General features: G+C 39.6%; 1 protein-coding gene across 1 annotated transcript in view; it reads left to right on the top strand.

The window, feature by feature from the left end:
- Positions 1-27,743, top strand: part of CTTNBP2 (cortactin binding protein 2) — a 184,206-nt gene that overhangs the window by 80,780 nt on the left and 75,683 nt on the right. The window contains 3 exon segments of the mRNA XM_039508739.1: positions 464-2,123; positions 7,990-8,193; positions 10,633-10,732. Of these exon segments, the coding sequence (XP_039364673.1) occupies positions 464-2,123; positions 7,990-8,193; positions 10,633-10,732 (1,964 nt within the window).

The raw sequence follows: 27,743 nt of genomic DNA, 5'->3' as shown, positions 1-27,743 counted from the left end.
AAGTTTTTTTCCTCCTGCTAACGATAGCTCATCTCAGTTGATTAGACTCTGCCTGTTGGTATGCATACTTCCACCTTTTCATGTTCTCTGTATGTATAAATATCCCGTCTGTGTGTTCCATTCTATGCATCCAAAGAAGTGAGCTGTAGCTCACGAAAGCTCATGCTTAAATAAATTTGTTAGTCTTTAAGGTGCCACAAGTACTCCTGTTTTTTTTTTTTTTTTTTGAAGAAAATCAGTTTTGGTTTTAAATTAATTTTTTTCTGGATTTTTTGATTTGGTCCTCAAACATTCCAACATTTTGTATCTCAACTTGTATCTAATGGTAGAATACTGGAATTTACTTAAGTAATACAGCATATTCTTAAAAGATTGAAACAACAATGTCATGTTAATAACATACCATGTTGAAAAGCTGGATTTTGTATGTTAATGAGAATTTACCTATACATTTTTATTTCAGTTGGAAATGGAAAAGTCTCAGTTACAGGTGCTTGAGCTGGAGCATAAGAAGTTGTCTGCTCGCCTTGAAGAAGAACGTGGCAAGAATAAACATGTAGTATTGATGCTAGTGAAAGAATGTAAACAGTTGTCTAGCAAAATTGTAGAGGAAGCCCTGAAACTGGAAGAAATAATGTCAAAATTTGAAGAAGAAAAAAAAAAGGCTAATGAATTGGAGGAATCTCTTGCAGCTGAGAAACAAAGGAGTACACAAATGGAAGCTCAAATGGAAAAACAGCTCTCTGAGTTTGACACAGAAAGGGAGCAACTGCGTGCCAAACTTAACAGAGAGGAAGCACATACTAGTGACCTCAAAGAAGAGAGAGAGAAAATGAGAAAAATGATTGAACAGTTAAAAAAAGAAAATGACAGTAAACCAAACCTTTCTCTCACTTGTAGAAATAAAGATAAGAATTTTGTTTCAGTATCTGTTGAAACAGAAGTCCCAGCTTCAAGAACTATTGCCTGTCAGACAGATACAATGCCGATGGACATTAGCTCTGAAAATGTTAGGAAGTTGCCTTTGACTGTGCCTGTAAAACCTTCAGCAGTGAACTCTCTGGTTTCTGGCAGCACAAAAACGAATGTATCCGCCAATGCAACATTTGTGAAACCAGTCATTGATAGGCACTCTTCCTGTAGTGAACTGATTGTCCCATCCACGACTCCTATTCTGACTCCAAGTCAAAACAGAATTGAGGAAAATGGACCAAGTACTGGCTCATCACCAGATTTAACAAATAGCACTTCCCCCTTTCCAAGTAATGCTGCCCTCTCTGTTTCTCCAGCATCAAGTATTGCATCTCAGAACTACTCACTAGCTTCATCTATGCACAGTTTACAGTCACAGTCTGCCAACACTACTGTGCATCCAGGCCTAAATCCTCGAGTCCAAGCAGCTAGATTTAGATTTCAAGCTAATGCTAATGATCACGACCAAAATGGAAACACTACCCAAAGCCCTCCGTCAAGGGATGTCTCTCCCACTAGTCGTGACAACTTAGTTGCCAAACAGCTAGCTCGGAATACTGTCACCCAAGTCCTTTCAAGATTTACAAGTCCTCAAGGTGGTGCAACTTTGCGGCCTGGAATGTCACATTCAGTTGAAGTTGGCACCTATCCCCCAGTTGGTAGAATGGGTTTAAAGACTCCCAATGTATCAAGAATTGACAGAGGAAATCCTCCACCTATTCCTCCAAAAAAACCAGGGCTTTCGCAAACTCCTTCTCCACCACACCCACAGCTTAAAGTTATTATAGATAGTAGTCGATCCTCTAATATAGGTGTAAAATTTGACAGCAAAACCATGATTTCACCTCCTTCCAGTTCATCACAAGGAATCAGGGTAATAAATGAGGAAATTATTTCTAAGTCCTCACCTCAGCTGCCACCAAAACCTACTATAGATATATCTATGGCATCTGCAGGCTGTGCCATACCAGCCATGGCCACATCTCAGGTGGGTGCCTGGCCTTCCCAATCCCCTGGACTGAACCAACCTGCATGTTCAGAAAGTTCCTTTGTCATTCCCATCACCATTGCCTGTAGTTCCTTCATAAACCCCGTTAGTGCTTCATCCTGTAGACCATGTGATTCAGACAGCCTACTGGCAACAGCATCAGGTAAAGGGATTGATATACTTCAAACTATCTCCCTCTAAGAATGTTCTCTGTCTTTTTCTCTGGGTCTGTCATTTGCTTTATTTATCTTTTACAGCTTTTTCTCTAAACTGGTTTATCTTTTGTTAAAGTGGAAATTTACATGTATATTATTTTTTCCAAGTTTCAGGGGTATGGGAATTTATCTTGTTTCATAATTTTTTTGCTTTTAACGATGATCACAAGTCAGTTTCCTTTTAAGGAAGCCTTCGTTTTAGTGTATCCTTAATAAGGGAATGAAAATTGATGTTTTGAGCAGATTGGCTATTCTGAGAAGATTCTGGAGTAATGACATACTCCAGAAAAGGGAGATTCCTTAATAATACTTTTGGCCTTCTGTAAGCATGAGGATATTCGAGCGCTACAAACATGAATTAATTTTGAGAATTGCCTATGTATAGTTTCTCTGATGGTATGTGCTCCTCTAATGCCATTGAGTTTTGTGAACCTTTTAGAAAACACTGCCTGTCTGGAGCCATTTGATCCCCTTCTCATGGCACCAAATAATTTTATAACAGCTTATAAAAGAGCAGTGCAATCCTAACCACCTTTCTTCACACCTGGAGAAATTCACATTTAAGCAGTATGTTTGGTGTCCTGCTGTATTTCTGGAATGTGTGATGCATGCACCTGCTGTTTAATTGCTCTGAGAAAAAGGCTCACTCCCTACCTCACTAACCAGTGCTTAGCATGGAGGATGTTTACATTTTAGCAGCTCCATATTTTTCTCATGATGAAGGCCTTATGAATCAGGGCCCTGATTCACCTTTGGATCAACCTCTGAATTTACCATCATCTTTGTTTCCAAATATTCCCTTGTTGGAAAAGGTCAGCATAAGAATAGCAAGTATTAGCCCCTTTCTAGGCCATGACTGCACAGGGGGAGAGGACCTCTCCAAAAAGAAGTCAGTCAATGCTGGGACCCTATAAATCAGGGGTAGTCAATAGGCGGCAAACTGCAGGCCAACTCTGGACCACTAGACACTTTTGAAAGGATCCTGAAATCTTTTTATTTACTTATTATTATTATTATCATCATTATGATTTTTTTTTATTTTTTTCTGGAGTCTGGACCTTGACTATACCTTGACCAAGAAATTTGGGCCTTTACAAAAAAATTGACCCTCCTTGCTGTTGGCACAGGAACTTTCATTAGCACTGACGAGCACTTGGATGGTTCAGAGGTTTTGGTGCTGTCAGTCTCAGTCCTAAAAGACTCCCCCAGCCCTTTCTTAGACTCCATACTGTAGAGACTTGAGTTTTTATTTAATAAGACAAAATCATTAAGGAAATTAACTACAATCTATGTAGTTTTTACAGTGACTGTAGGACAGAAGCCATCTCTATATCAATTCTATCAGCGCTACATATGGAGAGCTGTTTTACATATTAACTAGGTGACGGTACATAAGGCTCTCCGGATCACTGTATTGTGGCTAAGGCAGTTTTGGTGGCATACCTTCATAATGCATAGAAATCTGTCAGTCTGCTACCTGGTATTCTTAACCTATGTTTCGAGAGCACTTTTCAGTCAATGTGGCATCTAGATATGATCCTTGCTTTGTTGTATTGCTTGTCAAACTGCTACATGTGGGAATATACAGAGGTAATTCTCAAAGAAGAAAGGTTATTCATCACAAACCATTCATGTCCTTTTCCCCTTGTAATTCAGATTCTATAGTTTAGGACTTTGAGGTTTAGTGGAGGGAGCTGAAGGAGTTTGGACTACTTGCTCTTCTGGGACTGTAACTGGGACTGCTTTCCATAAGATTTCTAAAGCTCAGTGGCAATGGGAACATATCTCATAAATTGGAATGTGCAGATGTAGGTAAATACTAATAACTCTAATTTATAGACTTAGAAACTGAGTCAGAGAGAAGATAAGAGACTTGCCTGTGATCCCCCAGCAAAACACGGCAGTGACAGAATTTGTCGAAGCCCCTTGCTTTAAACTTTTAAACTTCCCCTTGTGTGTGTTTGTGTTTTCTTAAATGCGGGACTTGATCAGGAACTTAATCTACCTTCATGTGTTTTTTCAATATGCTATAAGAGAACTTAACTTTTATGTGCAGGATGGTGTACAAATATGAAAGATATGATCCCTGCCTTGAAGTAGCTTATGCTTAGTAAAGGCAGAACAGACAGATGGTGGTTAGTTTGGTACATGGGGATAGATTTAAATAACACCTTTTTTATTTAGTAACCACCGGACAGTCCTCCCCCTTTGTTTATTTTGCCTTTTTAGAGGTTTTTAGAGGTTGAATTCTCGGAGGCAAAGATTGTTTTCTAGTGTTTGTACAGCACCTATCATGTTATAGGCACTACTGGAAACAAACAATAGTATTTAGGTTTCCAAACTCTCTGAATGGCTAGAGATTCAGTTATTAAAAGTAATATTCAACTTAACTGAAACCTTATTTGTTTAAACTTTGCACAGAATGTTTAGTATTTTAATTTGTATCAACAAGGGTTGACTGTCATTTAAAATTAGTATGGTGAAATGTTGTTTGTATTTTATTGTACAGTAAGTGCTGGTGAAAATCAGTCAGAATTTGTTATTAGTGTTCAAAAACATAGTAAGCTGGATTGGTTAATATATTTCAAAGACTTTTAGAGTCAGGCTGAAATTTGATGTGTATTGGCAGGTCAGTAAATCCAGGACTTCATTTCCTTTTAATGTGAAGTCAGAAGGAGTGAAAGAGAGCCTACTCACTGAATTTTTTTCTTTCATTAATGGCAAATCAGTCACCTGGATAGGTCAGTTTCCTTACAGTGCAGCATTGCTTTAAGAAACATAGGAATATTATCACTTTCTGTGACGGAATATTTTGGTTCTAAAGAAGAACAAACACTGTGATATAGAATAAAAGGAGATTACAAGTTGCATCAGTAATATGTTCTTTTGTATCAACATGACAATACCTACAGCTTTAAATACAGCTGAGAAAAAAAAACATCTTTTGTCATGTATGTTGAACAAGGTGTATGTGAAAAAGTGAAAATATACTCTTAGTGTTTCTTGTTTGTTTTGATTCCTAAATATCCATGGATTTGACTTCCTAGAGAAATAAGTGTTTAAAACTGAAATGATTATAGTCAATTGGATTTCCATACCCTTGGGATTTCTTCTTTCTTTTTCTTCTTGGTTTTGCATCACTCTTCAATCAGAATATATATTTATTCAGTTCGTTCCAATATTGATTAATTTTCCTTTGTATGTGATTGGCTTAGAAGGTAAATAGGATGTGAGGAGAGATTGATCTGGGCTTTGAAATTAACCATCTCCACATTCTGACGCTGATGCCAGAAGCTGTTTTTCTATCCCTCTGCCCTTCATTACTGTATGTCCTGCAAGCTGTCACAGATGCTTCACTTTTGCATATGAAACCATATACCTTACTGATATTTCCTAACCTTATACAATATCCTGGATGAATACAAATCTGTTATGCTGCTTCGCAATGATAACAGAAGTTAAAATATGCATTTATGTGATTACTTGGTTTGTGTGTCTTATGCAGTAGAAGCTTTTCATCCATTCTTAATCTAGCACAATGCGTTTCATCACTGGAATGCAACAGTATATTTGCCCTCTCGAGAAGCTGAAAATGAGAATAAAGGTACCAGATGTCCATTTACAGTAGTGCACAATAAGCATTCTTCCTTTGATATTCTTATTAATGATGCTGAAAAATCTTGTGCTACTTTTCAACAAAAGCAGAAACCTCAGAAATGCTGTTAATGTTTCAAAATGGCTTGGCATAGTGAACCTTATGTTTTCAGTAAAGTGTTAAGCCCCCTACTCACCCTACCTCCCAGTGTCCAGAAATCATTCCAGCACAAACAAGACTAATTCCTAAAATGGAAAAGCAAGTTCAGGCAAAGAGGATTAACATCTAAGGAGATGCTGATACACTAGATATATCCACAGGAATCAGTATCAGAAACACAGTGAAATACAATAAAGTCAGATAATACCTTTGGTTAGTTCAAACAAAATTTCTACCTACAGTAACGGTTTAAATACAGTTAGGCTTACAAGATGATACAAGGCAGAAACAATGGAAAGAAAAACAGCTTTCATAATTGTATTTTATTTTTCTTTCCATTATTCCTCAGTCACTTTTGTACCTTGTAAGAATAAATGTTCACAAACATCTGAACTACTACTTTATATGTATAGTATTTCTGACTTCTCAAAAGGTGTAGTTTGGCTTATATTTTTCTTAGTAAAGCCAAAATAGTTCTAGAGGATTTTTCTGTAATCTAAAAAGCACAAGGTATAGAAACTATGAGAAGTAATTTAAAGTGTATGAATCTTATTTTGTAAACCTCCAGATTCTCTTCCATAGCCTGTTTTAAAAATAAGAATAAAACTATTGATATATCTTCATACAACTTCAAAGTTGGCCTTCAGTTTGAAGTAGTATACCATGTAACTTTAAATGATTGATATGGCTGCTTATATATATGGTAGTGGTTTTTTATAGTTGCCTATAAAAATTTATAAAATGAGTAATAAGTTAATTTATCTTTCTGAAAGTACTATAAATAAATATTATGCTGCCTCTCTGTACTATAGTAGTAAAATTTATTTTATTATGAAATTATCAAGCTAAAAGTATCTTATTTTGAAAACAACTCTAAGAGCTCCAACTAATTATTTTTGTTAGTTTGAGCTGGAAATCTGACTATGTACTTTCTTATATGATCAGATTTCAGAATCTCGTAGGAGGGTGTTTGTGCACATACATGCGCTGCAAATAGAGTAATCTATTCAAAAAGGAAAAATGGTGTGAATTCTCATTTTCAAAGGGTAAAGTGTGTGTGTGTGTGTGAGAGAGACAGACAGACAGACACACACACACACACACACACACAAATATATTAACATTTATATTTTTCAATCCTTTTTCCTATTTTCTTTTGCAGTCTTTTGATCAAGGAAGAGTACACAAAGTCTTCCATACTATATGCAGCGGACTTCATGCATTTAACAAACTCTCCTCTAAAGCTGCTAAATAATAATATGTGGAATGTCTAACAAGATAACTCCTAAGATTTCTAAAGCTCTGTTTTGTAGATTGCCGTTTTCACTGGATGACTTGAAAGCTTTTATCAGTAATTTTGATGTAACTAGCTACTTATTCTACATTGGCTCGTCTCTCAAAATAAAATACAAATCACAGTACTGCTGAGTAAAATGAACATATATATTAAGGCAAAGTTCAACAACAAATATGTATATTACAGGGCTTCTGCAAACCTTTATGTTGAACTGCCTCCTTGTTAATTATTTTTAAAGTATAACTGAAGCACTTTGAACCAATTTTTCTATCTTATTTGGCTATGATGCTCTTTCAGGTTTAAATATTATTATATATTAGGTTAAGATTTTGAAGAAAAATCAAGTTTGCAGATGAAAATATATCTGGAATGATTTTTAATTTTGCTACAATTAAACTAAAGCCAGAATTGTATAAGATTTTCGTTAGTTTTTGAACGTAAGGTAGTAATGTCAGAAATTTTGGACTGCGGAAGTTGTTTGTGATGTTCCCAAAGTTTTTATTTGTGTTAACCCATGATGATAGAATACTATTAATTTGAGTTAACAATGAACATAACTTCTTACCACTGTGTGTGATTTTAATTATCTTTTGATGTATGGGAAAAAATAACATTACAAGACTCATGCTAAACTGTAACAGACTCTATAGTGCTGATGAACCTGTTTAGGTTTTCTTTTATATATTTTAATAGCTCGGAAATAATGCACAGCCTTAATTTATTCATGTGTCTTCCCTCTAACATCTGTCGCTTTAACTCGCAGGCTGGTCTCCCTCCCTAACCCCTTTGTTAACGAGTGGTGGTCCTGTCCCCCTGGGTGGCAGGCCCACCCTTCTTCACCAAACTGCTGCCCAGGGAAATGTCACTTTATTGTCAATGCTGCTTAATGAAGAAGGATTGGACATTAATTATTTCTGTGAAGATGGTTATTCTGCCTTGTATTCTGCTGCTATGAATGGACAAACAGGTAAGGGATTCACAGTTTTGTTAAACCATATATATAAAGTAATAGAAGCATTAATAATTTGAAAATAAAGCCCACTTTGTGCCTGATCCAAAACCAGTTTGAAGTCAAAGAAAAGACTTCTGTTAACTTCCATGGGCTTCAGATCAGATGTTTTATCAGTAAGAATGTCCGTAGATGATAAATTTGAGCAAAATATCAGTTGGCATACACTTACATTTATAGTCTGTTGTCTGTGATTTTCTGTGGAAGGGATCATGGATTTCATTATTAGTATGAAATTAGAGATGAGAGATTAAAAAAAAGTGATTTTTATCTAGGCAAGTTAAAATGAAGTAGTATAGTTAATTCAAATGAATTTGAACATGCATTATACATAGGTAGTGCTTATGCTTGAAATGTATGTTGGTAGAAAAGTAAAATGCTCCATCTAAAATAACTTCCATTTGAAACAAAATAGCCCTAATTTCCTCTACATAACAAATAACTGATGTGAGCATATGTAAATTTATGATGTATTTGTTAACGTCTGTTTCTATTAAATTAAAAAAAAAAGCGTTCTAGAAAAGTTCAAGTGCCTGGAGCCTTTCAGTATTTTCTAATCTGATTGAACCAAGTGTCAAGTATATTAGAAATGAACAAAATATTTCATTGATACAAAGCAGGAACAATATTTATCAAAATAGCTGATACAAGTGTACCACACATGCCTTTTTACGAGCACTATCTCTTTAAAAATTGGAAGATGCAAACTAAATCAGTACTAATATAAAATTCTGCTTGGGATAGACACTACAAACTCCACATTTTTCCTCTCTGAGACATCAAAGTTGAAATCCCTGTCTCCCTTCGAGTCAATGGAAGTTTTGCAGTTGACTTCAGTAAAGCTAGGATTTTACCCCAGTGAAGGGATGGAGTATAGTGGGTTTGATTTATAGTCACTGATTTTAGTATTGTGGGTTTAGATCTATTAAGTGCAGATTGTATGGGGAGTTTCTAATTATGTGACTGCTCTTAAATTGTTATAGAAAGATTGTTCTAATTTTGTTATGTTCACAGGCCAAATTTTTAAACTAAAAGCATAAAATTAGCTCCTAAATCCATAATTAGGCACCTAAACAAATGGCCTGATTTTCAGAAGTGCTGACTACTCAGCAGCTCCTACTGATCTCAGTGAGAGTTTATGGGAACTTGCTGTGATGGGTTGGATCACAGAAACCCCCCTGGGAGCTGCCAACCAATGTGCCAAGACTACTTCTATCCCTGTTTTCCCTGCCAGCTCAGGACTTCAGCACCCTGTCTTGCTGAGCCAGACACTCTTGTCTGCTCCAACAAAGACCCAGAATCTGAATTACCTGCCTCAAAGCTGCAGGTTTACCTGAAAGCAGCTCACAGAAGTGTGCTTGTCCTTAACACTCAGATGCCCAACATCCAATGGGGTCTAAACCCAAATAAATCCGTTTTACCCTGTATAAAGCTTATGCAGGGTAAACTCATAAATTGTTTGCCCTCTATAACACTAATAGAGAGATATGCACAATTATTTGCTCCCTCAGGTATTAATAGATACTCTGAGTTAATTAATAAGTAAAAAGTGATTTTATTAAATACAAAAAGTAGGATTTAAGTGGTTCCAAATAATAACAGACAGAACAAAGTGAATTACCAAGCAAAATAAAATAAAACACGCAAGCCTATGCCTAATACAGTAAGAAGCTGAATGCAGATAAAATCTCACCCACAGGGATCTTTCAATAAGCCTCTTTTACAGACTATCCTCCTCCTAGTCTGGGTCCAGCAATCACTCACACCCCCGTGGTTACTGTTCCTTGTTCCAGTGTCTTTCAGATATCCTTTGGGGGTGGAGAGGCTATCTCTTGAGCTAGCTGAAGACCAAATGGAGGGGTCTGCCAGGGGTTTAAATAGACTTTCTCTTGTGGGTGGACACCCCTCCCTCCCCCTATGTAGAATCCCAGCTACAAGATGGAGTTTTGGAGTCAGATGGGAAAGTCACATGTCCATGCATGACTCAGAATTTACGGGTAGCAGCCATTGTTAACATGCAACCTTGAAAGTCCTCAGGTAGACTTCTTATGTGGATTGGAGCCTTCCAAGATCCATTGTCCGTTAAGTGTTTCTTGATTGGGCACTTAACTTGCAAATTCCTTTCTAAAGAAGCTGCCCAAATGCCTTACTAATGCTACTTAAAATCCAACAAGTACACAGCCAATATTCATAACTTTGAATACAAAAATGATACATGCATACAAATAGGATGAATATATTCAGTAGATCATAACCTTTGCAGAGATATGTTACATGGCATATGTAGCATAAAACATGTTCCGGTTATGTCATATTTGCATTCATAAGCATATTTCCATAAAGTATTATGGGGTGCAACGTCACACTCATCAGTCTGCTTTTGTGTTTACTTAATAGATTGTGTGAGATTGCTGCTGACTGCAGAAGCACAAGTTGATGCTGCTGATAAAAATGGCTTTACACCCTTGTGTTCAGCAGTTGCTCAGGGACATTTCAGGTAAGTGACAAGATTTTTTTCATGAAACTGTAGTATTCTTTAAGCATTATATTTTTAGTCATAGTTGTGCTTTTATGACATATTGAAAGCAAAATACCCAATCTCATAGTAATGTAACATGGCTGAGAATGTAAACAGATCTGTATGTTTCCCATTGCAGCTTTAATTTGACCACCCACTGTGCACATGTACTATTTGTAATTGCACCATGACAATTACAGTTTCCATAGGAACCATGACTTTGAATTTCCTGACTTTCTTATACACACATTCTCAGCTATAATATTGTATGAATGTAGGCTTTTTCATTCATTTTCTTTATTTGATTTTTCTAAAACAAAAAGGAGAGAGAGCCAAAAGGGAGAGATTGAGTCTACACTCAGATAAATAACTGCATTTATTTTAATTTGTAACATGAAATTCAAATCCATAAAATGTATTTGAAGTTCAAAAAAAGTACTCTTTACACAATGACAGTCATTTAAAATCAAATAGAGTTTAACAAATAAAAAAAAGTCTTAAATAATCTGACTAAAAATTCCTTCCCTTTTCAGTTGCTCGGCTTGCACTACTGAGTGCTGTCATAATTTATTTTATTTGTATTGCAGTAGTGCCTAAGAGCCTTAGTCATGGAACTGTACCCCACCATACAACACAGAACAAAAAGACACTATCTGCTGCTCCATCATAGAGTCTTCCATACCCAACAAACTTGTATATCTAGAGCAAAAATGCCTTTGATACCTCCCTTCCTGACATAACTGAAAGAAGCAAAAAGAGCACAATGTTCTTTTACTTTCCATTGCAAGGACATTTGAAGTGGAAATTCTGCCTTTGACTGCGTGTCTCTTCTGACATAACTGTATTGTGTGTATGGCAGATCTTGCCTATTTTTATGCACCACTTCTTCTTCAAAATGAGAATGCAAGGAGAATTGAAGATTCTTGCTATATCTAGAGGGTTTTCAGATTCACAAACTCAGGGAGTACCAGGAAATGGATACTTGGGGTGAATGGCCTGTAGGGATTCATTAAATTTTCATTAGTTTCTTGTTTTGTTTTTTAAGGGAAAGATGGAATTTATCCAGATGGGTGTGTACTGAATCTTTTTTAATATGGAGATATACCTATCTCATAGAACTGGAAGGGACCCTGAAAGGTCATTGAGTCCAGCCCCCTGCCTTCACTAGCAGGACCAAGTACTGATTTTGCCCCAGATCCCCAAGTGGCTCCCTCAAGGATTGAACTCACAACCCTGGGTTTAAGCAGGCCAATACTCAAACCACTGAGCTATCCGTCCCCCCCTCTAACATTGTGATCACATTGCTGCTATCCTTGTTTCCCCAAAACCTTTCCCCCCGCCACCTTTCTCCATCTGCCATACCCACTTATTGTATGTTGTCATAATGTAAAATCATCTCGGCAGGAACTGCCAATAGAGTCTCAGTCCTGAGAACTACTCTACAAATAATAGTATATCTAGCCAAATGTTACACTATTTAATGTAAAATTTGTAAATTTACAGTAACTAGAGTAGGAGATGCCAGAAAACCCCACCAGTCTGCATCCCCTCACTAAAATACATGTAACTTAGATGTTTTCTTTTACATATTAAGTTATTTATTTCTGCTACTTACCCTGTCAACACTTGGGTAGTTATGGCTCTGTTATACTTGTGGCTCAGCAGAGCTTATACTCTCTCTGTCTGTGAGGGCTATTTATAAAGCTTGACATCCCTAAATATTTGCTTCTTTGCTTGCCCATCTTTTTGATGTCTTGAACATGGGCCGCTTTATCATGACATAGTGAAAGAGAATGTAATAATAACAAAGCCGGAAATATATAAATAGTGCTGAGAGATGGAGTAACTTCAATAATGCTTTAGGCTGCTTGATCTGTTGATCATTTTAAACTTCCTGCTTTGAAGAATTCTGCCATGGGCAATGCAATAGTATGCTCTGTCTTTCCTTTCTCTCCGTATCATATGGTCAGTGCTGCTGCTATGCTAGGAATCTGAAGTTAATGACCATGATGGACTATAAGTATTGGCTAGTGCCAAGAATAGCATATACAAATTTGATGCAAGTTTCCCAGTATGTATGTCAATTCACCTTTTTCCTGAACTGTGACAACCTTGCTGTACCAGCCACAGATGTAGTCTCTTGAGCAAAAATTGACAGTTCTTCTGAATTGTTTGGTGGCTTTGTGGTTTGAACAAATGTCCACTAACAGCTGAGACCACCAAACTCATTTTGCTTGTCGCCCAAACCAGATTTTGACCCTGGATTTCCAGAGGTGAAAGGTTAGATCATAAACTCTTGCACCACCTAGCCTCCCAGAGACTAGACTAACATGACATGAGGGGAGCTGAGGCTGTCATTGGGAGACCCAGAACTCAACAGGCCACTCTGAAGTCTTGTAAGGCAGCAAGATGTATTGAGTTTAAGAAGACCTGTTAGCATGGTAATATCATGTGAATATTTTGGATTTTTTTTAATTGTAGACTCACAATTTTTTGGTTTCACTAGAATCATTATCCATATTGTTTCTATACTATTTGAAATGTCAGCCTATACTGTAAACCTTCTACAGATAAAAACAAGAAAAGAAATATTCATAAATTCTTACTTGTTTTTAAGACCATAAGGGATAATTATGATCACCTCCATCATAACACAGACCACAGCAGCTCAACTAGTACAGTAACTCCTCACTTAATGTTGTAGTTATGATCCTGAAAAATGCTACTTTAAGCGAAACGATGTTAAGTGAATCCAGTTTCCCCATAAGAATTAATGTAAATGGGGGCGGCGAAGGGTTAGGTTCCAGGGAAATTGTTTTCGCCAGACAAAAGACATACATACATACACACATACATTACATACATATATATATATACACACACACACACACACACGTATACACACACAATATAAGTTTTAAACAAACACTTTTATTCTGTACGCAGCAATGATGATTATGAAGCTTGGTTGAGGTGGTGAAGTCAGAGGGTGGGATATTTCCCAGGGAATGCTAAATGATGAACTAGCACTCGGCTGAGCCCTCAAGGGTTAACACATTGTTGTTAATGTAGCCTCACTCTCTACAAGGCAGCACAAATGGAGGGAGGGGAAACAGCATGGCAAACAGAGACACATACTGTGTGTGTGTGAAAAAGAGAGACTCACATTGCCCCTTTAAGTATGCTGACTCCACTCTAAGTGCATTGCCTTTTTAAGTAGATCAGCAAGTTGAGACAGCAGCTGCCACCAGCAAGCTCCCTCCATCCTGAGTCCTGTTATGTCCCCCCTGTTCTGTGGAGATAAGGTACAGGGGCGGGGGGCAGGAGCAGGGAGAGGGGACACCCTGACATTAGCACTCCTCTTCCCCCTTGCCTGTGCACAGCAAACAGGTGGCTCCCAGGAGCAGCTCCAAGGCAGAGGGCAGGAGCAGCACATGGCAGTGCAGGGAGGGACACTGAACTGCCTGGCAATTGATAGCCTGCTGGGTGGCTGCCGCACAGGGAACTTAAGGGAGCGGGGAGCTGATAGGGGGGCTGCCAGTCCACCCTGGCGGGGATCCCCACCAGCTAGCTCCAACAGGTTGCTCTTTCTGCAAGCAGTGGACAAAGCAGGTGGCTGCCAAACAAAGTCATAAGGGAGCATTGCACAACTTTAAACGAGCATGTTCTCTAACTGATCAGCAACGTAACAACATTAACCAGGACGACTTTTAGTGAGGAGTTACTGTAATTCCTGCATCAGACTCATGACTTTTAATTGAGCGGAGCATATCTATTTAGGACCTCAAGTCTTGATTTAAATCCGTCAAGTGATATAAAATGCACCAGATGCCTGTATAAATTGTTCTAATGGCTAATTACCTACATTGTTAAAAATATTTGCCTTATTTCTAGTCTGAATTTGTCTAGGTTCAGCTTCCAGCATTTGGATCTCATTTTACCTTTTCCTGCTAGATTAAAGAGCCCTATATTCTCCCCATGTATCAGAGTAGCAGCCATGTTAGTCTGTATTGGCAAAAAGAACAGGAGTACTTGTGGCACATTAGAGATTAACAAATTTGTTAGTCTCTAAGGTGCCACAAGCACACCTGTTCTTCTCCCCATGTAGCTACTTAGGTCATGATTAAGTCAGCTATTAATCTTTTCTAGGGTAAACTGGATGCTCACCTCACTAGCTAGGCTACAGTTTTGATGGGGTTTTGAGCAGCAGAGACACCATCTAGTGCCTGGAGGTGGTGGATGGAGGTGGGTGGGTATCTCAGCTGGTAGCAGCTGAAACAGTGTTCCATCTGCTCAGTCTCCTTTTCTTTCGTTCCCCCATCCCCTTTTGTTTTCAGCATGTGGGGGCTGTTTTTTTCCTGCTTCTTCCTTCTTTCTACTTCTGAGAAGTAATTCTTCCGCTCTACACGCTGATTAGGCCTCCACTGGAGTATTGTGTCCAGGGCTGGGCGCCACATTTCAGGATAGATGTGGACAAACTGGAGAAAGTCCAGAGAAGAGCAACAAAAATAATTAAAGGTCTAGAAAACATGACTTACGAGGAAGATTGAAAAAATTGGGTTTGTTTAGTGTGGAAAAGAGAAGACTGAGAGGAGACATGATAAGTTTTCAATTACATAAAAGGCTGTTACAAGGAGGAGGAAGAAAAATTATCCTCTTTAACCTCTGAGGATAGGACAAGAAGCAATGGGCTTAAATTGTAGCAAGGGAGGTTTAGATTGGACGTTAGGAAAAACTTCTTAACTGTCAGGGTGGTTAAGCACTGGAATAAATTGCCTAGGGAGGTTGTGGAATCTCTAGATAATGCTTAGTCCTGCCATGAGTGCAAGAGACTGGACTAGATGACCTCTCAAGTCTTACGATTCTATGATTCCTCATGCTCAGGGCTTTTGGATCTGAGCGCTGGTATCTTTCCCACCCATTGCTGGGGCCAGGTGATTGGCTCCTGTTTGAGGGTGGAGTGTGAAGGGGATTGATACAGTTTGCTGTCTAGGTAGAGTAGCCATTCTGGATTTCCTATTTAAGGCTCACCCTTCCCACCCTTAATTTAGTTGCTGGATCTCTGGTGATGCCGTGGGCTAAGCTGATCACCAGTTTTGAGGTCTGCAAGTGTTTTATAACATACGGCAAAATTTGCAGACTGCAATGCCTTGACAGCATTTTGCTGGACATCTGCTGGGAGATCTTGGGAAAGTCATTTCACGTCTCTGTGCCTCAGTTGCCAATTCTGTAAAATGAAGATAGTGTTCCTGACCTCCTTCGTAAAGTGCTTTGAGACCTACTGATGAAAAATGCTGTATATGACCTAGGTATTATTTAATCTCTCTCTAGAAGGCAGGTTAAGAACATAAGAATAGCCATATTGAGTCAGAACTGTGGTCCATCTAGCCCAGTATCCTGTTTTCTGACAGTGACCAATGTCAGATGCTTCAGATGGAATGAAAAGAACAGGGCAATTATCAAATCCATCCCCTACATCCAGCATTTGGCAGTCAGAGGGTTAGGGACACCCAGAGCATGGGGTTGTATCCCTGACCATCTTGGCTAGTAGCCATTGATGGACCTATCCTCCATTAACTTATCTAATTATTTTTTGAACTTGGTTATACTTTTGGCCTTCACAACATACCCTGGCAGAGAGTTTCACAGGTTGACTGTGCATTGTCTGAAGAAATACTTCCTTATGTTTGTTTTAAACCTGCTGCCTATTAATTTGTTGGGTGACCCCTGATTCTTGTGTTATGTGAAGGGGTAGTAACGTTTATTTATTCACTTTCTCTGTACCATTCATGATTTTATAGACCTCTATTATATCCCTCCCTACTTGTCTCTTTTCCAAGCTGAAGAGTCCCAGTCTTTTAAATCTCTCCTAATATGGGAGCTGTTCCATACCCCTAATCATTTTTGTTGCCCTTCTCTGTACTTTTTCCAATTCTAATGTACCATTTTTAGCTAGAACTGCATACAGTATTCAAGGCGTGGGTGTACTGTTGATTTATATAGTGGCATTATGGTATTTACTGTCTTTTATTATCTATCCCTTTCCTAATGGTTCCTGACATTCCGTTAGCTTTTTTGACTGCCACTGCACATTGATCAGATGTTTTCAGAGAACTATCCACAATGACTCCAAGATCTTGTTCTTGAGTGGTGATAGCTGAGTTAGACCCCATCATTTTGAATGTGTAGTTGAAATTGTTTTCCAATGTGCATTACTTTGCATTTATAAACATTTGAATTTTCATCTGCCATTTTGTTATCCAGTCACCCAGTTTTATGAGATTCCTTCGTAATTCTTTTGCACTTAGCTTTGGACTTAATTATCTTGAGTCATTTTGTATCATCTGCAAACTTTGCCACCTTACTGTTTACCTCTTTTTCCAGATCATTTATGAATATGTTGAACAGCACTGGTCCCAATACAGACCTTGTGGGACCCCGCTATTTACATCTCTCTATTCTGAAAACTGACCATTTATTCCTACTCTTTGTTTTCTATCTTTTAACCATGATCCATGAGAGGACCTTCCCTCTTATCCCATGACTGCTTACTTTGCTTTAGAGCCTTTGGTGAGGGACCTTGTCAAAGATTTTCTGAATGTGCAAGTACACTATATCCACTGTATCACGCTTGTCCACATGTTTGTTGACCCCTTCAAAGAATTGCAATAGATTGGTGAGGCATGATTTCCCTTTACAAAAGCTGTTTTGACTTCCCCAACAGATCGTGTTCACCTCTGTGTCTGATAATTCTGTTCTTTTCTATAGTTTCAACCAATTTGCCTGGTACCGAAGTCAGGCTTCTTGGCCTATAATTGCCAGCATTGCCTCTGGAACTTTTTTTAAAAATCAATGTTACATTAGCTATCCGCCAGTCATCTGGTACAGAGGCTGATTTAAGCGATAGGTTACATGTCAGTTAGTAGTTCTGCAATTTCATATCTGAATTCCTTCAGAACTCTTGGGTGAATATCATCTGGTCCTGGTGACTTATTACTGTTTAATTTATCGATTTGTTCTAAAACCACTTCTATCGACACCTGAAACTTGAACAGCTCCTCACAATTGTAATCTGAAAAGAATGACTCCGATGTGAGAATCTCTCTCTCGCATCCTGTGCAATGAAAACCAGTGCAAAAAATTAATTTAGCTTCCCCACTGTAGAAGAGATGTGGACAAATTGTAGAAAGTCCAGCAGAGGGCAATGAAAATGATTAGGGGGATGGGCACATGACTTATGAGGAGAGGCTGAGGGAACTGGGCTTATTTAGTCTGCAGAAGAGAAGCGTGTGGGGGGATTTGATAGCAGCCTTCAACTACCTGAAGTGGGGTTCCAAAGAGGATGGAGCTAGGCTGTTCTCAGTGGTGGCAGATGACAGAACAAGGAGCAATGGTCTCAAGTTGCAGTGTGGGAAGTCTGGTTGGACATTAGGAAAAACCGTTTCACTAGGAGGAGGATGAAGCACTGGAATGGGTTACCTAGGGAGATGGTGGAGTCTTAGAGGGTTTAAGGCCCTGCTTGACAAGCCCTGGCTGGAATGATTTAGTTGGGGTTGGTCCTGCTTTTGAGCATGAGGTTGGACTAGATGAGACCTCCTGAGGTCTCTTCCTACCCTAATCTTTTATGATTCTATGATTCTCTGCAATTGCCTTGAGTGCTCCTTTAGCATTTTAATCGTCTGGTGGTCGCAACGATTATTTGGCAGGGTTCTGATATACTTGTGTCTTTTGCTAGTTGCTCTTCAAATTCTTTTTTGGCCTACCTAATTATACTTCAAGTGGTTGCAGATGTATATTCCACTCAGGTGTGTGAGTGCCTATCACACAGAAGCTGGAGAACTTTGCCTAGCAGTATCCGTTGTGATGACACAAACACCCTTTGGCCCTTGTAGCCTCTCTAATGTCTGTTTAAGGGCGCCATCTCCCCGACTCCCCTCAGTTCCTTCTCAGTGCCTTCGGCTTGAGTCAGAGCTTTCTGTGTGGTATTTACCTCATGCTTTTTGTTGTTAACTTGGAGAGATTTTTCTCAGTATTTTGGTATGTTAGTAATTATAGCAGGGGTCGGCAACCTTTCAGAAGTAGTGTGCCGAGTCTTCATTTATTCACTCTAATTTAAGGTTTCACTTGCCGGTAATATATTTTAATATTTTCAGGAGGTCTCTTTCTATAAGTCTATAATATATAACTAAACTATTGTTGTATGTAAAGTAAATAAGGTCTTTAAAATGTTTAAGAAGCTTCATTTAAAATTAAATTAAAATGCAGAGCCTGCCATATTGGTGGCCAGGACCCGGACAGTGTGAGTGCCACTGAAAATCAGCTCGTGTGCTGCCTTTGTACTGTCCCAATATTTAGGCCTTTGTCCCTCAGTACTCCGTTGTTGTTTTTTTCCCCCTCCGCTGGTGACCCCTCCCGCATGTGTCCCGATATTTTCTTCCTCTCATCTGGTCACCCTAAAGAGTATTCAAGTGGTTACACCTGAAGCAGTACCTGATGGAGCAACCCATGAGACCCACGTCCGTGCTGGGATCAGATTGTCCAGCCGCTCAGAAACCTTCAGTACCACCACGAGACTCGGACTCTTTTCCTAGGAGAATAGACCATTCTCCTCCTTCTTCTTCTCCCCCAAGAAAGAAGACTCATAAAGCTGACCTCATTTAGTCCAAGACATGGGAGATTCTTCATTCCCTTCAAAAAGAAGTGCTGGTAGGAACTGGAATTCCTCAAGTACTCAGGTTAGAGCAGGGCTCTCTACCCACTCTCCAGTTCAAAGGCAAATCATTCAGACAGAATGCCATTGACTTTGGTATCTTCTATGGGGTGTCTATTTAATCCAGTACCAACAACATTGGTCTCTGCACTGACCATATCAACACCACTGGCTTGTGAAGCATCTGCAGATTTACTTTTCCTCTCTTTGCCAGACTTGACTGTGATATAGGAGCCCTCAGCTGTAGTGGTGTCTTCTGAAATCTCTGGACCATCTGGGTTGATTGCCTCACAATACAGGATGTTGCAGGCACTGCTTAAAAATCAGATTGTGGAGACAATACCGGCACCAAAGGCCATTTTGTTGGTGCAAATTCCATCTTTGGCCCTGGAGACAATGTCTGTTTCTACAGGTTGGGTACAGGCCAGAGCTTCAAATGCAGTACACTGCTGATATTGAAGGCTCCAACTGCTGTCTTTGTTGATGTGGCCAGTGTACTGGGCTTCCAATGAGTTAAGATGTGTTATGGTTCTGTGATGCTAGCTCATGCCAAGGCCGCTAGGCCCCAGCTGAACACTGACGAATACATAACTGGAAACCAGTCAGGCTCACCTGTATATTAGTATTGTTAAAATAGGTATTTTATTTATAAAAATGTGTTTAGTATTTATATGTTATGAAATGCTTGTAAGATGCTGCGTGTATTAATCTCACTTAACTTCTGTACCCCAGTGTATAGTTACACTGAGGACAGGTCTACACTACAAACTTGCAGTGGAGCAGCTGCACTAATGCAACTGCACTGCTATAGCGCTTCTGGTGAAGAATCTGGTTTAGATTCTCTAAACTAGGGGTTCTCAAACTGGGGGTTGGGACGGTTATTACATGAGGGGGTCGCGAGCTGTCAGCCTTCACCCCAAACCCCACTTTGCCTCCAGCATTTATAATGGTGTTAAATATATAAAAAAGTATTTTTAATTTATTAGGGGGCGGGTCACACTCAGAGGCTTGCTATGTGAAAGGGATCACCAGTAAAAAAAAGTTTGAGAGCCACTGTTCTATACCGACGAGAGAGAGCTCCCCATCGGTTTAATAATTCCACCTCCATGAGAGGCGTTAGCTGTGTCTGTGGGAGAAGTTCTCCCACCAACATAGCTCTTAGGTTGGTATAACTACATCACTCAGGAGTGTGAATTATTCATATCCCTGATTGATGTGGTTATACTGAAGTAATTCTGTAGTGTAGCCAGGGCTAAATTTTTACGTTGTAAACTTCTGTAACTGTGTAACTTGCCAAACAGAAAAGAAGCTTTAATTAATGTAAAGGCTGGCTTCCTACAGTAGATGCTAGGCCTGCACACAAGAAGGCTCATTGAAACCAAATGAGCCATTGTGAAACATCAAAGGACAAAGATTTTGTTGATTGCTCTCCTCACACCCATGAAGAGGAAATGTGCACAAGGATTCGTCTCACTGGCTTGAACTCTGGGGGAAGGGAATAAAAATCTCTGATCAGAAGAAACTGGATTTCTCTATACTGCTTCAACTCTGAGGGGCAACGATTTTTAAGCATATACAAGGGATTTCTAACTGTTTGGCCTGGGTCAGCCCCTAAAGGACTTAGAATTTAATATATTATAGCAGCTTCTATTACCTTTTGGAACCGAAGGTTGTAACTCATTTGTGTGTGTATGTTTACCTGCTTTGATCTTGTAAATAACTCTCATTTCTTTTTCTTCTTTAATAAATATTTAGTTAATTTATTATAGGATTGGCTACAAGTATTGTCTTTGATCTAGGATCTAAGGTGCAGTTGACCTGGAGTAAGTGACTGGTTCTTTGGGATTGGGAGTAACCTGAATATTGTGGTTTTTGGTGTAAGAAAACATCTATCACAAAGGCAAGCTTACCTGGGTGGCAAGATAGATTGGAGTACCCACGGGGGCTTTCTATGACTCCATATTAAGGCTGTTATAGTGCTTGAGGATTCACACTTGATACTTGGTTGGTGAAATCTAAGTATAGAACTCACAACCACTTTGGGGTTTGTGCCCTGCATCTTCACATTCTTCCCTGAGGTTGGTACTCATGTTCCTGAGCCACTCCAGACAGCTTACCCCGCTCCTCCAGATGTGGCTCCTCTGTTCTTATCAGATTATTTGGAGAGTTTCTCCTGTTGAAGTCATCTTCCACTTCCTATTCTTCATCTAGACACCGAGCCCAAAAGCGCTTTAGATCTTTAGGAGATCACCATTGGCACTGGAATTGGTACCATTCTCATACCAGAGATAGGGTTTTGTGGCCCGGTTCCTACAGGCAGTCAATGTCATGTCCCTTTCCTCAGTGGCATTCATGGAATCCTTGGGAGGTCCCTTGATCTGAAGGGTCTTGATCCTTGGTTCACTCCAAGGTACAGTCACCAGACTTTCCTGCTGTCTTGCCTCCTGACCCAAGTAATCTAGAGACCATATGGAGGTTTTCTCTCTGAGCCGGTTCAGTCTAAGCCTTTATTGCAGGAGCAAGTAAGAATCATAGAAGATCCCATTAGCCTTGATTTCCTTTTCCTCTTCATCTTCTTCATCGGACAATTCCACTATATCAGATTCCTCTTCTCCTGTGCCTGTGTATTTTAAATAATGTCAAGATCTCTATGGCGAATGGCTACAGCTTTGGGAAGGCAGAGTATGTTTGGGAGAATACCCATTAACCAGTAGGTGTGCTCCAGTCTTCAGCTCCAGGGAGGGCAGCTCTCCCTATAAATGAAGGACTTTTTGAACCTGCAAAGACTTTGTGGCATATCCCAGCTTCCTTACTACCCATAGGGAAGCCCACTGATTTAAGCTGGAACTGAAAGACATAGTGTCTTAAAATTGGATTTAATGGGAAGAAAAATGTATTCAACCTCATCTTTACTAATGTGCATTGCCATTCAGCAGGTTCTATTGTCAAAATATGATTTTGTGAATTGTGAATATGACAGAATTTTCAGATAAGCTGCCAGAATCCTCCAAGAGAGATTCAAGCTTTCATTGCAGTGGGCTGATTAGTGGCCAGGATGTCATTACAATCAGCACTGGATGTAGCAGACACCTCCTCTAGGATTATGATCTCACCTGTAACAATGAGAAGAGCTTTGCAGTTACAGAATTCTGGCATAGGCCTTGAGGTCCAGCAAAGTATAGAAGACTTACCATTTGATGGTAAATTTTTATTTTCAGAGAAAATTGATGAGACATAATTTTTTTTAAAGACTCTTGAACTACTTTACATTCAGTGAAAGTTTATACCCCAGTGATAAGGAGGTGTCACCGTGGGGGTCAACAACAACAGCAGCAACAATACTGACTCTATTCCCAGCATTATTTTTGGCAGTTGGCTTATCCAGCTAGACCACAGGACTTGTCCAGGAAGAGACATTAATCTCAAAGGAAAAGGCCTACTTCCAACCAGCCAGCCCATCTGCTTTGGACAAACAGTCAATTTAACTCTGCTAACAAGGACAGTATCCCAGTGAGCTGGGAGCACACACAGTCAAGTGGAATACATGTCGACACCCATGTCTTGAAGAACTGTGGCAGTACAGGTAAGTAACTGTTTTTGTTTTTGTTTGGTTTTTTACTGTTGTCAAATCATTCTTTTAGCTCTTTCCTGAGCCTTTTCCAGTCAGAACTGGAAACAATATTCTAGTAATGGTCTTACTAATACTGTATACAGAGTTAATATCACCTTCCTACTCCAACTTGATATTCCTCTTCTTTTATAGCCAAGGATCAAATTAGCTCTCTTAGCTACCACATCACATTGGGAGCTTAGTTTCAGCTGGGTATCCTCCATGACCCCTATGTTCCTCACAGAGCCACTGCATTCCAGAATATACTCCCTCATGCTGTAAATTTGATATACCTTCTTTGTTTGTAGATGCATGACCTTGCTTTTGGCTGTATTCAAATGCATGTGGTTTAAATGAGCCCAGTTTACTAATTGATCCTAATTGCAGTGTAGAAATGACCTGTCAGTATAATTGAGAAGAGTACAGCCAGTGGAGCACAGGATCTAGTCCAAGTGGTGAATATAGCTGGACCACTTCATAATAATGACCATAATATAATTAAATTTAACATCCTGGTGGCGTGGAAAACACCACAGCAGCCCACCACAGTAGCATTTAATTTCAGAAAGGGGGACTACACAAAAATGAGGAATTTAGTTAAACAGAAATTAAAAGGTACAGTGCCAAAAGTGAAATCCCTGCAAGCTGCATAGAAACATTTTTAAATACACCATAATAGAGGCTCAACTTAAATGTATACCCCAAAATTCATAACAATAGTAAGAGAACCAAAAAAAGTGCCACTGTGTCTAAACAACATAGTAAAAGAAGCTGTGAGAGGCAAAAAGGCATCCTTTAAAAAGTGGACGTTAAATCCTAGTGAGAAAAATAGAAAGGAGCATAAACTCTAGCAGGTGAAGTGTAAAAATACGATTAGGAAGGCTAAAAAAGAATTTGAAGAACAGCTAGCCAAAGACTCAAAAAGTAATAGCAATTTTTTTTAAGTACATCAGAAACAGGAAACCTGCTAAACAATCAGTGGGGCCACTGGATGATCAAGATGCTAAAGGAGCACTCAAGGATGATAAGGCCATTGCAGAGAAACTAAATAAATTATTTGCATCAGTCTTCATGGCTGAGGATGTGAGGGAAATTCCCAAACCTGAGCCATTCTTTTTAGATGATGAATTTGAGGAACTGTCCTAGATTGAGGTGTCATTAGGGGAGGTTTTGGAACAAATTGAAAAATTAAACAGCAATAAGTCAACAGGACCAGATGGTATTCACCCAAGAGTTCTGAAGGAACTCAAATGTGAAATTATAGAACTACTAACTGTAGACTGTAACCTATCATTTAAATCCGCTTCTGTACCAAATGACTGGGGGATAGCTAATGTGACACCAATTTTTAAAAAGGGCTCCAGAGGTGATCCCAGCAATTACAGGCCAGTAAGCCTGACTTCAGTACCAGGCAAACTGGTTGAAACTATAGTAAAGAACAGAATTGTCAGACACAAAGATGAACACGATTTGTTTGGGAAAGAGTCAACATGGCTTTTGTAAAGAGAAATCATGCTTCGCCAGTCTACTAGAATTCTTTGAGAGGGTCAACAAGCATGTGGACAAGGGGGATCCAGTGGATATAGTGTACTTAGATTTTCAAAAAGCCTTTGGTAAGGCTCGTAAGCAATGTAAGCTGTCATGGGATAAGAGGGAAGATTCTCTCATGGTTTCGTAACTGGTTAAAAGATAGGAAACAAAGGGTAGGAATAAATTGTCAGTTTTCAGAATGGAGACAGGTAAATAGTGGTGTCCCCCAGGGGTCTGTACTGAAACCAATACTATTCAACATATTCATAAACAATCTGGAAAAAGGGGTAAACAGGGAGGTGGCAAAATTTGCAGGGGATGCAGAAGTACTCAAGATAATTAAGTCCAAAGCAGACTGCGAAGAGCTACAGAGGGATCTCACAAAACTGGGTGACTGGACAGCAAAATGACAGATGAAAATCAGTGTTGATAAATGCAAGATAATGCAGATTGAAAAACATAATTCCAACTATACATATAAAATAAGGGGTCTAAATTAGCTGTTACCACTCGAGAGATCTTGGAATCATTGTGGATAGTTTTCTGAAAACATCAACTCAATGTGCAGCAGCAGTCAAAAAAGCTAACAGAAAGTTGGGAATCAGTAAGAAATGGATAGATAATAAGACAGGAAATACCATAATGCCTCTATATAAATCCATGGTACACCCACATCTTGAATATTGCATGCAGATGTGGTTGCCCCATCTCGGAAAAGATATATTGGAATTGGAAAAGGTTCAGAAAAGGGCAACAAAAATGATTAGGGGTATAGAACAGCTTCTGTATGAGGAGAGATTAATAAGATTGGGACTTTTCAGCTTGGAAAAGAGATTACTAAGGATGGATATGATAGAAGTCTATAAAATAATGACGGGTGTGGAGAAAGTAAATAAGGAAGTGTTGTTTACTCCTTCTTGTAACACAAGAACTAGGGGTCACCAAATGAAATTAATAGGCAGCAGGTTTAAAACAAACAAAAGGAAGTATTTCTTCACACAACGCACAGTCAACCTGTGGAACTGTTTGCCAGAGCATGTTGTGAAGGCCAAGACTATAACAGGGTTCAAAAAAGAACTGGATAAATTCATGGAGGATAGCTCCATCAATGGCTATTAGCCAGGGATGGTGTCCCTAGCCTCTGTTTGCCAGAAGCTGGAAATGGGTGATAGGGGTTGGGTCACTTGATGATTGCCTGTTCTGTACATTCCTTCTGGGGCATGGCATTGGCCACTGTAGGAAGACAAGATACTGGGCTAGATGGACTTCTGGTCTGAACCAGTATGGTCATTCTTATGTTGTTATGGCTTCTGATCCACCATGCGCCATTTTCCACAAGGACAAGGTTCAGCTTAGGCCACACCCTAAGAGCATCTCAAAGGTAGTATCTGATTTTCATATGAATCATGTTCACAGGTATGAGCAAAGGCTGCACACCGTGGACGGGACCGTGGATGGGACACAGCCCTTCCATGTTTCTTCCTAGCTTTTTGTTTCAAATCCAGAGCATGTGAGAGAAGACGACCAGTTACAACACAGAGACTGTTGAAACAGATCACCAGGTGCAGCACTCTTATGCTTCCAAAGGGATAGCACTCCCTGACAGGCTGACTGCACACTCAACTAGAGCACATTCAGCCTCAACAGCATTTGTGGCACATATCCCTATTATGGACATCTGCAGGGCAACTGTGTGGTCTTCAGTTCATACATTCACCAGACATTATGCACTGACTGCTGCATCAAGGGAAAATGCAAATGTAGGTCCCACAGTTTCTTTTTCTAATGAGAATCCAAGCCCCACGGTCTGGGATAAGAGCTTGGGGGTCACCTACAGTGTGATGGACATATACAAGCACTTGAAGAAGAAACGGTTACTCAGCATCTCGTAACCATTGTTCTTTGAGATGTGTTGCATATGTCCACTATACCACCTGTCCTCTCCCCCCAGGGCATCGGAGACTACCATTAGCTTCTGGTGCGAAGGGACTGATGGAGAGGCAAAGCTCCTCCTGTCTTTTTCCCTTGGTTTGGAGCACGAGGAGCTCAAGTGTGGGCAGGGCCGTTAGGGGTACAGCTAGGGAAGTGTTTTTCAAACTGGGGGTTAAGACCCAGAAGGGGGTTGCAAGGCTATTCTGGGGCGGGGGGAACTGTCACTATATTGCCATCCTTAATTCCTGGCTGCCTCTAGAGCTGGCAGCTGGAGTGTGGTGGCTACTGGTCAGGTGCCCACCTGTGAGGGCAGCGCCTCCACTAGCAGCAGCCCATAGAAGTAAGGGTGGCATGTGTGTGTGTTTTTTCGGGTCATCACAGCCTGAAACATTTTCAAATGGGAGGCCCATCAAAAAAAAGTTAGAGAACCCTTGCACTGGGGAAAACACTCTAGCACTGGTGCACGGGACACGCACACACCTACAGTTGCAATGGACATATGCAACACATCTTAATGAACAATAGTTACAAGAAGGTGACTTGTTTTTTCCAATGAAAACTTTTTAGTTTTTTATCAGCTTGGTAACATTTAAGATTATTAAAGCTGGTTCTAAGACAGTGCTCCAGTGTTGGCTTGCAAACACTGCAGAAGAATGTTTGTTTTAAAAAAAATCTGCTGTAATGTTTTAATGAATGATGGAAGCATTTCTGATGGTTTTAGGTTTTTATAAAAGGCTGATAGTATGCAATCTAAATGTTGGACCAAGTTTATAACCTCACTACATCCCTTTAATCCATTCCACCATCCCTCTTGTTGATCCAGCCTGTCACCTTTAACTGGTCTCCTTCCTTGCCAGACATATTCAGGCTGTGTCCAATTCCTGCAGCTGCTTCCTCCATAACATTTTGAAGATTCATCCTTTCATTGCTGTAGAGACAGCCAAAACTTTCATCCAGGCTGGCATCATCCTCCCATCTTGATTACTGTAATCACCTCCTCTCTGGCCTCCCAAACACCATGTCCCTTGTATCCATTAACACAGTTGCTAAGATTGTAATTCTTGTCTATCATTTAGAGCAAATTAGGCACCTCTTTGAATCCTTCCAATAACTCCTCCTGTTTCACTGCATCAGGTTCAGCTTCTTGTCTTCACCTTGTAAGACTCTTCGCACAACTTTGCCCCTCAGGGTAAGATTAAAGCAATTCA

The sequence above is a fragment of the Mauremys reevesii genome, linkage group 1 (assembly GCF_016161935.1).
Source record: "Mauremys reevesii isolate NIE-2019 linkage group 1, ASM1616193v1, whole genome shotgun sequence".
In the NCBI taxonomy this organism is placed as follows: domain Eukaryota; kingdom Metazoa; phylum Chordata; order Testudines; family Geoemydidae; genus Mauremys; species Mauremys reevesii.
The sequence above is the reverse complement of the archived record's forward strand: the minus strand, read 5'-3'. Positions and strand labels throughout refer to the sequence as shown.